General features: G+C 39.3%; 1 protein-coding gene across 1 annotated transcript in view; it reads right to left on the bottom strand.

The window, feature by feature from the left end:
• The window catches only part of eif3ba (eukaryotic translation initiation factor 3, subunit Ba), a 69,037-nt gene that overhangs the window by 33,369 nt on the left and 22,045 nt on the right, over positions 1–13,623 (bottom strand). The window contains exons 2-10 of the mRNA XM_048552703.2: positions 13,168–13,360; positions 12,055–12,174; positions 11,691–11,748; positions 10,626–10,754; positions 7,444–7,601; positions 4,302–4,433; positions 3,065–3,131; positions 1,727–1,773; positions 1,173–1,383 (exon numbers count right to left, since the gene is read on the bottom strand). Coding sequence (XP_048408660.1) covers positions 1,173–1,383; positions 1,727–1,773; positions 3,065–3,131; positions 4,302–4,433; positions 7,444–7,601; positions 10,626–10,754; positions 11,691–11,748; positions 12,055–12,174; positions 13,168–13,360 — 1,115 coding nt within the window. The remainder of the gene's footprint in view (positions 1–1,172; positions 1,384–1,726; positions 1,774–3,064; positions 3,132–4,301; positions 4,434–7,443; positions 7,602–10,625; positions 10,755–11,690; positions 11,749–12,054; positions 12,175–13,167; positions 13,361–13,623) is intronic.

Consider the following 13,623-nt stretch of genomic DNA (forward strand, 5'->3'; position numbering starts at 1 on the left):
GAAATTTGGTTGGCGAGGTCCAAGAATGAAACCCGGCACAACACATCATTTTATTTGCCTCTGGGACTAATACGGCGATTAGCTATTGAGACAAATTTGCATGACTTGGGGATTTCCTTTATCAAAGCAGAAGTTTATTATGCAAAAAGAAATACAGTAAAAAGCTATCCAAAGAGCCAAAAAACCAGTTAGTGTTCCCGTATTTTAAAACTTTAAGTTTCAATTCATTCCCAACTCTATGCTACAGAGATTCATGTCCGGGGAAATTACATCTACTCCAAGGTATTAGTTAATTGACTCCTTTCAGGTTCTTTCCTCTGGACTATGGAGAAAACTCAATCCTTTCCAAATCTCATGAAATTTTCACAAATCTGGGGGTCTAAACTTTAAGTTCTTAAAAACCGGCAGGTTTCTAACTAAATTCACTTAATTTGGAAGTCTCACAACCTAAAATGTTCCGCTGATGCAACTTATTTCCTGATCTGCCTTGAACCCTTCTCATGGCAGAGAAACTAAACTTGCTTCTCTACTCAACACTGGGGTCTTCAGACCCAAAACAAAAGTCCACCTTAAATTCTCCTAACTGCAAATAATGGTCAAATGGTCAGAGCACCCCCCATGTTCCCCCACCACAGCATGAACATCTTTCAATCAAACTAAGATCCCCAGTCACCCGTTATGAACCACACACTGGACTGGGTCACTGTTTCTGAAGGACAATTTAACCTCGTCCCTTATTCAAAGCAAACCCTCCACAATATACAAACTTCAAAAACAATATCAACACACACACAAATCATACATCACAGCCAATTGAAAAGCCAAACATGGCTGCCTGTATGTTCTCTCTCATTATGGCACTTTCTCATTATATTACTGCAATTTCATACCTGTTTGTGATCTCTCCCAGTTCTTGTAAGCTCTCCACAGTCTTGGCAACAATCGTAAAGAAGACTGGCAACAAGATCATGCTTCCAAAATTGCTTAGATTGAAATCCCTCCACTACTGACAAACAATTTCAAACTACTAAAAACAATCTGTTATGTTTGGATATTTTAATTTGCAATTTCCTGCATAAAGGGGAAAATTATACCAGATGAAACAAGTTATTTGATATCCAATTCTTTTCTTAGACTATTCTTGCAGTTTTGTTGGCCACATCCATACATACCTGTATACCCTTCAAGGTTCTATCCACTTTCACACAAAGGTAATCTCCATTTTTCTGCCAGTGCAATTTACAGTCCACTACATTGAACAGATTGCGCACTCTTATCTCTTGTCGTGTTGGAAACTGCATTAGCGTGACTCTGGCTGGAATATCTTTGTCCTCTGGCACCCAGAATGCAATAACATTATCACCTGGAGACCATGAGAAATCCCTAGAGAGAAAACAGAATCAAATTTAATATAGCCTATTTGAAAACTTGAAACTTGTGTCATGTAGAACAACTGACCACATAAAGAGCGAGAGTGAGCGAGAGCGAGCGAGCGAGATTACTCCCTGGCTGGTGTAATACATATAGAAGATGACATGGAAGAGATATTCATGCAGGTGGACAAGTAGACTGCTCTGGTAATACATGAGAAAGTGGTGATGCAGGCACAACACAGGCAAAAAGTAATTTAAAAACAGAAACAGAATGCTCAAAGGCGTCACTTTTTAAATGAATCCAGAAGTCAACAAAATTTGGAAATTTACCATCATAAAGTACATGCACTTACTTAATTCCACTGATCTTCAGGCTTTTCTTATCCAACAGCCCCATCGACTGAGAATTTAAAAAGGGCAGCATTAATTTCATTGAAGATAAAAATAATACCAAACCTTCAAAACAACTAAAATCTCATTCGGTGCTCTAATCAAGTTTCATTTTTCTATTAGAATAGAGTAGAATCCCTACATGTGGAAACAGGCCCTTGGGCCCAACAAGTCCACACCAAACCTCAGACAATCCGACACAAGCTCATTCCTCTGTGACCAGCCTAATCTACACATCCCTGAACACTATGAGCAATTTAGCACGGACAATTTACCTAACCTGTACATCTTTGGTCTGTGGGAGGAAACCGGAGCACCCAGAGGAAACCCACAGACACGGGGAGGATGTACAAACTCTACACAGACAGTGTCCTGAGGGTGGAATTAAACCCAGGTTATTGGTGCTGAGGTAGCAGTGCTAACCACTGAGGCACCGTGCCGCCCCTAAATCTAGCCAAAGACAACTCGAGTTCCCTGGCCAGGAACTGAACCCAGGCAGCAGTGAGAGCAGCGAATCCTAACCACTAGGCCACAAAAGGAAGGCTACAGTCACATATTTCCACTTCCCTAAATTTTGTCCTTGGCTGCTGTACAATATATGATTCTTTTCTCGAGATCAGATTTGTTGAATTTAGACTGTGAACACTGATTCACCACTGAAACGCCGATCAAAATGCCGATCATATTGTTAAGGGCCAGCTCTGCTGAGTAGAGGCATGAGTTTACAGAGTAGTCACCATTGCCACTTTGTCCTAGTGAAATATTACATACAAATTCATTTGTAATTCCTTTTTATCGTTTACTCGAATTTCCCATCTGATGATACAGACAGAAGTTATTTACAGCTAATACACAAACATTCAAATGGGGTTTTAAAGTTAATATTCAGCAGATGTTACTTATCTTGTAAAAAACGAATACACATGCTGGCTGAGGGTCTTGATTTGGAGGCATTTACTGAATTTGTCACCTGCATATCAATTCCTCACAATACTGTTCAAAATGTGATTGTTTCACATTTCATTATCGTCTGTGAATCTGCACATTCCCACTATATTGTTGAAATTCTAGATCGGATTGTGATTTCTCCCACTTCTTATAAGCTCTCCATGGTCTCAACAATAATCAGCATTATAATCAGGCTTCCAAAATTGCTGACATTCTAATCTCTCATTGCTATTGGAAATCTTAATTTCAAACTAATAAAAGCAATCTATTCATTTTAATTATTTTACTTTGCTTATGGAGTTTTCCTTAAAATGGAACAGTTAAAGGTTCTCTCAGTTGATAGAAATACTCACAGGTGTTTCATAAATACTAAGCGTGTCTTGTGTCATTCGCGCGAAAAATTTCCCATCATGGCTCCATCTATTGAAGAACCACCATTTAAAATGACATACAGGCTCTACGTTTCACACTTTCACAAAACAGTCTTCAATATTAAATATAGTCTGAGTATTTTGCAATACTCCCAAAGTTTCGTACACATCTCAAAATTTATTGCAAAAACAATTTCATTAGAAATACTATACCTTGGTACCAGTTAGTGAGTCATGATGTAAGGGACGATGCTGAGTTTGCAAGTAACTGTTGGTACCGTGTAGTAGTAATGGAGGGAAAGCAAAAACGGGAGGACTGTGCAATGCAGTCATGTTAAAAGGATGGTCTTAATGTGTGAGAACATTAGTAAGTCACTGCCAGGTTCAAAAACCTGGAAGTGAGGGGAAATGGAAAGTTGCTGAATGTTTTCTTAAATTGTGCCTGGAGATTTATTTTAAAATATATTTGTAAAGAAAGGCAAAGTTGCTAGTGAGGAAAAAAATCCAAATGATAAAGTGGTTGGGTCAGAAATAAGTGTAGAGAACAGTGGATGAGAAGGCAGCAGAAAACACAGTCTTGAGAAAACTGTTAAGGAGAGATCTGAGTTTTTTTTCTCTATGAGCTTGTAAAGTTCACAATTACTTAAACTAGTAAATTACACTTTCAGTTATTTTATTACTTCAATTACTTTTATTACAAGAGGTGGCAAGATAATAGTTGCGTTAACTAGATATTATTACCTTTAACTATATGCAGATAGAAGGCATTAAGTGGGTTTCAATTGAGCATAGTTGGCAAAAAGAGACACTTCCTGAAAATGGCATAGTTGAATCAGGGAGTATGTGCTTGTATTGTTTCACTTGGCATTTAAATTAAAGACAAAATCAAGATTAGTTTTAGTATCAGCCTTTAACAATTGACTTTTCAATTCAGAATAATGGGACTAAGCTAGGTAGAAAGGTCAAACTCCACGTGAAACAGAGGAGATGTCACCTATGAATATCCAAAAGGTAAACGTAAATCCAAAAGATGTAGATAAATACTGGTTTAAAATATAAAATGGCAAACACGTGACAAAAAGAGTCTTAACAGGAATAAGTGTTATAAGGATGGTGAAACAAATATTGTGAACATGCACAGTTATGCTCTACGATAATCAATGGGTTACTTTAAAGCACCATATAGCAAAGGTTCAATTTGAATTCCTCAGACACTCACTTGAATATTGGCCAATGAGCAGAGCTCTCACAATGAAATCCTCGCTTCTTCTGGCCTGTTAACACATCCCAAATGATAATGGCTTGAGGATCATCTTTCGTATCCATCAAAGGGCTAAATGACACCATATATCTACAAAGTAATAAAACAACGAAATTTGATTATGTTCACATATATTTTTCCATCATATCCGTCACACCAAGCCGTTTTTACAACAAGAACATAAGAATTAACAGCACGAGTAGGCCATTCCAGCCACTGAACCAGACCACACCACTCCAAGATCTCTTTTGAATTAGCTCCTCAGTTTTCAATTCATTATTTCAATAATCTATTTATCTTCTCTTTAAATACTTTGTTATACTTTAGATATTTTCAGCCTCTCCAGAATCTTGCATGATTCAATAAAAACATCCTTTCTTCTACTAAACACTAATGAAGGGCTAACCTTGTTTAGCTGTTTTTGATAAATATGAAAATCTTTACTAATCTATCATTACTTTTAGTTTACGAACAAAAACAAAGTTGCTGGAAAAGCTTAGCAGGTCTGGCAGCATCTGTGGAGGAGAAAAAAAAGTGAACGTTTCTGGTCCAGTGACCCTTCCTCAGAACTGAGGGCGGCATGGTGGCTCAGTGGTTAGCACTGCAGCCTCACAGCACCAGGGACCCAGGTTCGATTCCAACCTCGGGCAACTGTCTGTGTAGAGTTTGCACATTCTCCCCGTGTCTGCGTGGGTTGCCTCCCACAGTTCAAAGATGTGTAGGCTAGGTGGATCGGCCATGCTAAATTGCCCGTAGTGTTCAGGGGTGTGGGGGTTTATAGGGGGATGGGTCTGGGTGCGATGCTTCAAGGGGCGGTGTGGACTTGTTGGGCCGAAGGGCCTGTTCCCACACTGTAGGGAATCTAATCTAATCATGTGTTCTACGAGAAAGAGTTCGGCTGTTGATGCTACAACACGAAGATCTGAAAGCTCCCTCCCTAACATCCTGTTTTCAGCTACGGGCAGTCCACAGAACAGAAGCCAAGTATCACTAATTGACTTCTGACTGAGTTGAAGAGGTGCCCTGATCAACATCTTCAGAAGGTCAACCAAGAAACAAAGAAAACACTTGTGAAACAATGCATGATGAAAAACCAGTCAAGTAATCTAGCCAGATTTATCTGATATATTTGTTAACTCTGTTTTGTCTGTCTCTTTTGTGCTAATGGGGTTGAAAACAAAGATTAAAGCACAGGCATCCTTTGCTTAATTTTGCTCTGCTAAAGTTACTATATCACTAATAAATTGTCTTTTTAACAAAGTGTTTCATTTAAGCTACAAATGGTGTTGAGAATTGACGACTTAAAAATCTGGGATTGGTTATTCAGAAAAGTCTGTAAGGAGCCATCTGATCAATCTTGAGGATCTTTGAAGGCTTTAATTGTACTGCGTTGCAAATGCAGAGTTAGAAAGGCTGATTTGGTTAAGCTGTTAATCTCCATTATCGTAACATCAGCAAATCCTTTACCAAGAATCAGCCTGGTAAATCTCTATGGAATTGGTTTCAATGCCAATATATCCTTCCTTACATGTGAACCAAAACCATACACAGCAGATTAGCAACATGCTGTACTGTTGTAACGTGAGACCTACCCACTTTTAAACTCCAACCCCAAGCAAAAAAGGCCAACATTGAATTTGCCTTAATTATTTGCTGTAATTGCACTCTCATTGTGTGTCCTGGATCATACTGTTGTACATTTTTGAAGTTTCTCTTCATTTAAAACTTTAGTTTGCCTTTTGATTCTTCCTACCAAAGTGCAAGAATTCATATTTTGCTATACTTAACTCCATCTGGTGCTAGTTTTTTTGCCAATTTGGTACAGTGAACAACCACAGTCTTTTTCCCAGGATAGGGGAGCCCAAAACTACAGCACGTAGGTTTAAGGTGAGAGGGAAAAGATTCAAAAGGGACCAAAGGGGCAACTTTTTCATGCAGAGGGTGGTCCATGTATGGAATGAGCTGCCAGAAGTGCTGGAGGAGATGGGTACAATTACAACATGTACCTAGCCAGATGCCCATTATATGAATAGAAAGGGTAGAGGGAGGTGGGGTCAAACACTGGCGAAACCAGTTTGGGATATCTGATCAGCATGGACAAGTTGGATGAAAGGGTCTGTTTCCGTGCTGTGTAACTCTATGGCTCCGTTAACAACAGGTAGACCAACCTTCTCACTGAATCCTTCTTTTTGAGAGGAATACATTTTGCTGAGCACTGAGAAATATCTGCTTAAATATCTGCCTCCCATAATCTACGGACTTTCCCCTAGTCAATTTCTGCAGTCACTTTAGACAACTTTTTTCATATCTCTCTAATTGAGCACACTGGTTTGAGACCAGAATTGCTCTCCCTCAAACATAATTTACCATTTTGCCTTAATTAGATCAATGGAAAAATGTATCAGAAAACCAGCTCAAATGGGGATGAAGATAATAAAATGTGAGGCTGGATGAACACAGCCGGCCAAGCAGCATCTCAGGAGCACAAAAGCTGACGTTTCGGGCCTAGACCCTTCATCAGAGCTCTCTGATGAAGGGTCTAGGCCCGAAACGTCAGCTTTTGTGCTCCTGAGATGCTGCTTGGCTGCTGTGTTCATCCAGCCTCACATTTTATTATCTTGGAATTCTCCAGCATCTGCAGTTCCCATTATCTCAAATGGGGTTGAAATTTGCCATCCATTGATTCTGCATGATATAGGTTTGGGTAGCCTCAATCCAGCATGAGCATGAAACCAGCCCATCTGGTACTAACTTCTGCAGTGCCTGTGATGGCAAAAATACTAGTCCCAAATATTACATGCCAGAAAAACATTTTTCTTGGAGAAGCAATATCTTGCACTATTTGCACAAGATATCATAAAGCCTACAAAAAAAAAATCTAACTTGTATGTGAAATTTTTCGTATCATAAAATCACAAAGTATTAACTGTTTTAACACTCTCTACACATAATGTATTGACTTTACCCATTAGGAAAATAAGATATAATTATGTTCAAGGATCCTGAATTGAACATCCGATTGCAAACTTCATGAGTCGATGGTTGAAAATATTTATGACCACAGATTGAGAATTAGCTCAGTATTAAAGAAAATAGATACCGTTCACATGGCGAAAAATCAATTAGCTGGACACCTTGATGACTGAAACGCTGGATCTGCTTGAATTTCTCCCCACCCCAAAGAGCAATGCCACGCTGATGGAATGTCGCTAAGTATGTGCCTTTGGGTGACCACCGAACATATGTTTCTGTCCAACGCTGCCAACACAATCAACAAAATATAGTTAGAATCTGAACAGTTTGAGCAATGTTGGGCCTGGCTCAGAAAACAGCCAAAGGAATGTTACCAAAGACTCCCTCTGTTAAAGAGCAAGCACAACAAACATTACTGTCTCAAAAGATAAACATTTGCAAAGATTGAGTTAGATAACAGTATCCCAATATAACAAAGTGTGGAGCTGGATGAACACAGCAGGCCAAGCAGCATCTCAGGAGCACAAAAGCTGATGTTACAGGCCTAGACCCTTCATCAGAGCTCTCTGATGAAGGGTCTAGGCCCGAAACGTCAGCTTTTGTGCTCCTGAGATGCTGCCGGGCCTGATATGTTCATCCAGATCCACACTTAGTGATATTGGATTCTCCAGCATCTGCAGTTCCCATTATCACAGTATCTCAATATCTACTGCTTACTGTTGCACTAAGAATCTCTGAGAAAGGCCAACAACAAATAGCTTTAGGTATCTTTTATTTTCACGGATCAAAGAACAATTTGTAGGTACAAGAGCTAAACACCGATTAGTCTTGGAATCATCTACAGGTCATTAAATGAGCCATGCAACATAAGAATCATTTGCATGTTTGTTTTTGTTGGCAGGAGTTTGCAGGCTGGCCTAACACTTCTCTTTTACTCTATGAGGCAATTTTAAATAGCTTTGGATCCTTAACTCAACCCAAGAAACCAATCATATTAGAAATTACTCAACCACACAACAAAAACAAATAGGAAATTAGGAAAGAAGTTTTGCCAAAATGCAGCTTAGCAAGTATTAAACAAAAGAATCATGGTCCACCTAACTCACCTTGTACTACGGCGACAGTGGCATGTTATTATCTGTCAAGGGTCTGTTTGTGAATCATACAAACCCATTTCTTAGAAATGTGTATAGCAGACAAGTATGAGAGGAAAATTGGTCTGATAGCTCAGTGGTTAGTACTGCTGCCATTAGGGACCTGCGTTCAATTTCAGCCTCAAGTGACTGTATGAAGTTTGCACATTCTCCCACTGTCTGCATGAGTTTCCCATGCGTGCTTCAGTTTCCTACCACAGTCCAGGCATGTGCAGGTTAGGCGGACTGGCTGTGCTAAATTGCCCATAATGTCCAGGGATGTGCAGGCTTCATAGATTAGCCAAGCAAAATGTGGCGTTACAAGAATGGGATGGGAATCCATGTGGATGGGTGTTCTTTGGAGGGTCACTGCGGAGGTTATGGGACACACGGCCTCTTCCACGCTGTAGGAATTCTATGATTCCAACAGCGTGCGTTCTGGGAACCATAACTCTACCTACCATATGTCATTTACAAATTTCTTTAACACTGTATCCTGAGATATTACTTTCTGAAAAAGTCTACTCCAGTTGCACGTGAATGAATCAATACTCTTTCCCACCTAGGGATTCAGTACAAAGAATATTCTATTCAAAATTACTCTTCCTAGTAAAACAAATGGATAATAGTCATTTTATAATCTTGAGGCAAATTTCTCTCACACTGAACTCTGCTTTCATTTTCAGCCATTTTACTCAGGTCATTCTTCATGCACGAGTCAAAGCAGAGACTGTGAACAGCCTATTTCACAATATTAAGTCAATCACACACAGATTGTAGGGTAGGCTAAAAGATAGCAACTATAACCAGCTTACCCGTTCCCAGTTCAAAATGATCAACTCAACTATGATTAGGTAACTTCCCTGCAAACTCAAAAATCAAACCTGTGATCTTTCGTCTCGCCACATATTGCTTTGACCAAAAACAAATTTAGCATGAACAACTAATCCATTTCACCAAGATTGCAGAAACACACTATAAACCAAGTACCTCCATGCAAAGGCAGTAGAGTACAAGAAAAAAGGAAAATTATATCAAGTTTCAGTGGGACCACACTTGGGGTAGAGGATAGAGCTGGTGTCCATGCCCAAGGAATTATATGTTTGCCTTGGGAGGTGGTGCAAAGGTTTGCTCAATTGGTTCCCGGGTTAATTTGGTTGTTCTATGATGAGAAGCTGAATAAGTTTTAAAAAACCCAAATGTTTTTTTACAAGTTAAAAACAAAAAACTTAAATAAAAATCTATAAAAACCAAGGAATAAATAAATAGAAGAAAAATTGGAATTAAAAGTCCAATGATGACCATGAATCCATCGTCAACTGATGAAGGGTTCTGGCCTGAAATGTTGACTTGTCTGCTCCTCAGATGCTCTGTGACCTGCCGTGCTTTCTAGCGCCACATTTATTGACTTGTTCGAGAAAAAATCCTTCTGGTTCACTAATGTCCTTCAAGGAAAGAAACTGTCATCCTCACCTGGTCTGGACTGCATGTGACTCCAGGCCCAAAGGTGATAATTGGTAGCAGTTTAATCTGAGGGTCATCATTTCTCAGGGAAGGAGCAAGGTGGAGAAGGAGAATCCCTCATGATAAACTCAGCCAAATGCAGGATTCGAACCCTTGCTATTGGCGTTACTCTACAGTGCAAGTCAGTCATCCAGCCAACTGAACTAAATAGATTCTCTTTAGGCGGGTTCAAACAGGCCAACGGTCCTGAAATCCTAGCAGAGATGGGGTTCAAACCCAAGCCTCCAGAGACACTGGAGCCTAAATCCAGTGCCTTAGACCACTCCACACAACACCAGGGTTTCTAGAATAGGGGCACATTCACAAAAGGAGGGTGAGGCAATAATTTAGGACTGAAGTGAAAAATTTCTTCACTCCCCAGGTTATGAAACTTTGGACTTCTCTTCCCCGGGGGTGTTGCGGCTAACCCACAGAACACATTTAAGACTAAGTTAAAAAAATTTGGGTCTCCCAAAGAATCCATGGATAAAAAAGTGGAGTTGAAGCTCAAGATCAGTCTTGAGCATACTGAATGGTTGAGCAGGTTTGATGGGCTGCATGTTCCACTCTTGTTCCCCTTTATATTCGTAGTATGCTTTTGTGCTTTTATCTCTGTGAAGACTTTTCTTAGTGATGACATTTTCGTAAAGTGTTCAATATAGAGAATACTTACTGCCCGTTCTTCAATGACAACTGGTTCCTTTATGTCATTCCACAAAATAGCTGTTCTATCTCCAGACTCATAGATAATGCTGCACTGATCTCGACAATCTGGGTCCTCCAACCAGTATCGAAGATTCCCCTACATCACATATGAAAGTCTTAAAATTTTGGCAATAACTTGTCATTTAGACATGAAGTTAGCGCTAATTTTGAAATGCAGTTCTAAAAAGAAAATATTTCCTTTATTACAGGCCCTACTGTTACAGCAGGCACTTTGAGACTGGTCAAAAAATGCTTTCCATGCTTATTATTTATGTAGAGACAGAGACACACACACGCACACGTGGTCAGTGTTAATAAGAATATTTTCAACAGAAGGAATCATCATTTTTCATCTGAACATTATACTGAATAAGACACCATGAATTCATCCAAGTAGGATGGAAGGGGGGAAAGAGGCTGCTTCACTTGTACCATTGGACAACTGTGCAGGGTCAAAGTATACATGGTACTTCAAGTGCCAAAAGCCTGAAATAAGATAGTTTATATTGTCATGTTGTTGCCGACATCCAGTATATTTACCCAAATTCTGAAGCTATCCACATAAATGTTGGCATGTAGATCTGTTTTAACAAGTGAATGTGATTATCTAACATCATTCATCTATTAGCACAGATTAGGGATCTGTTTGGTTTGATTTGGATTCAGATATCAAATAACAGGAAAAGGCCAGCAAGTTGAATGTTGAGAGAGAGAAACTCATATTCAGACAAAAATGATGCAGGTAACATATGGGCTGTCTTTCTGATACCAAGGAGTATGTACGCTGGAAGCAATATAGCTCATTGTTATAAATAGTAACAAACAGCCAATGTTACAATCTTAATGAAATAGTATAGAGTAAGAAAAACAGATGTTATAACAAAGTAGAACTCTTCATTTAAAAAAAAATCAGTTTAATATTGTGTGTGCACATAGGCAGCGAACATGCGCAGTGTTGCTGTCGTCAGCAAACATATGCAATATGGAAACCATTCTTCACATGATATTTACTGTCAATTTTGCTATCACTTACAAAATCTTTGAACGGCTGTTTCGGTGGAATTTCCCAATCGTCACTGATGGTCATGTATCTGGCAGAAAAATACAATCAATTGAATCAAGCAGAAGGAAAATGCGTACAATGTGAAATGATGCTAGATAACGTTTTAGCAGCTAGCAGGACAAAAAAACTAAAAACAATTAAGTGATATAGGAAAATTTACATCACAATATATTTCTCATTTATCCCTTCCCCTTACCTCAACCACCTGCTTCGGAATCTGCCTCCAAGCTTTGGTTGCCCTTACAAACGTGAACTATGTTTAATCTATTTAAGTTTCAGCACTTCGACTCCAAATAGAAATAAAGTTGCACAAACGTCACAATTTAACACTTACTTATCAAAATCAGTGAAAAGGTTGACACGGAAAGTATGCTGCTTATCTAACTTGTATCCATCTGCATTTTTCACAGCATCAACAGCGCAAGCTGGCGAACTGTATTCCAGGAAAATGTACCTACAAACAACATTCCAAGTGTGTTAATCCAAAGTTTTAGGTGTAAAATTGTTGAAACTTTATTCCTTAAGTTGATAAATAGCTTGCATTGTTTGGTTAGCATATTTGAAACAAAAATTGAAGGTTAAATGCTCTGCCTGGGCTGAAAACTTTGCCCATGTGTATTTCAAATTTTGTGTAAAATTTTTTATTTATCTCAGCATTTCTCTTTGGGATAATGTTAAATCCTCCTGGTAAAAGGTCTGTGCAGAACATCAAATCCTACTTTTTTTGAAATCCGCGTAACCACACTAACGTATTTGCAAAAAGAACTTGCTTTTTCCCCATAATTTTGCACACTTTACAAGACCCCGCTGCAGTTCTTGGATTGCACTTGATTGTGACTTCATTTCAATCTTGAAAATCTCATTCTCATTTGTAAATCTTTGTGGGTCTTGCCACTCTGCATCTTTTGCTTCCTCCAGCCTGCAACCTCTGGAGATATTGAGGCTCCTCTAATTACAGCCTCATATGCATCTGATTTCAACAGTCCCACCATTCATGGCTGCGTCTTCAATGTCATGGCTCCTAAATTTTGGAGTTTACCCACAAACTTCCCATTCCTCAAGGGCTCATTAAATCTACCTGGCCAGATGGTCACCTTCCCCACTATCATTTCACTTGACTTAGTGTCAGACTCTTGCGTAACACTCCTGAGAAATGCCTTTGGACACATGGCGACAAAAAGTACAAAATGAGCGCAAGTTGTAGCCATATGTACTGCTGCAACACAACAGGCTGACTTTGTAATGATACTCTGCAATACCAGCGAAAACATTTGGAAGATAATGCCGGGGGGGCGGGGGGGGGGAGTGCTCCAATACACCTCTTTACAGATTAGTTACTATGATGCAACGTGATTGGGTTTAACACATGACACGAACAAAAATGCAACCAATGTGGTTTAACAAATTGACAAATGTACGCTGCTGTATATCGGTACTGTGGACATACCCTTTTGTCTTTCCATCTGATTCTGGGTAAAATTCATTCGTGATTTTCCCAAACTTGGAAAATATCTTCTGGATGACATTTCGGAGTTTTTCCAATCGATCCGGTCCAACTTGTGGTACATTATCCACAACAATAACAGAGTCTATACCATCAGCTTCTTGAGGCTGGTCCTTTAAAATGTCACCCAGCAGCTCTACAAGTAAAAATGCAAAACCTACAATTAATGTGGCAGCATTTGAGGATTTTTCTTCCTCTGCTCGTAAAATTGCTGGCAGAATGCAGCTTATAACACAGTAAATCAATTTCTTTCTGTCTTTTGCAAAGTGCTGCTAAATATTTCACCATTGCGTTTGCAACTAAAATGCAAGTTACAGAACATTACTGGTCGGGGTAGGCAATTCAGGCCCTTGTGCCTGTTCAACAATATGACGACACATCCACTTCAAAATCACTTTC

Source organism: Stegostoma tigrinum, chromosome 23, assembly GCF_030684315.1.
Source record: "Stegostoma tigrinum isolate sSteTig4 chromosome 23, sSteTig4.hap1, whole genome shotgun sequence".
Lineage (NCBI taxonomy): Eukaryota > Metazoa > Chordata > Chondrichthyes > Orectolobiformes > Stegostomatidae > Stegostoma > Stegostoma tigrinum.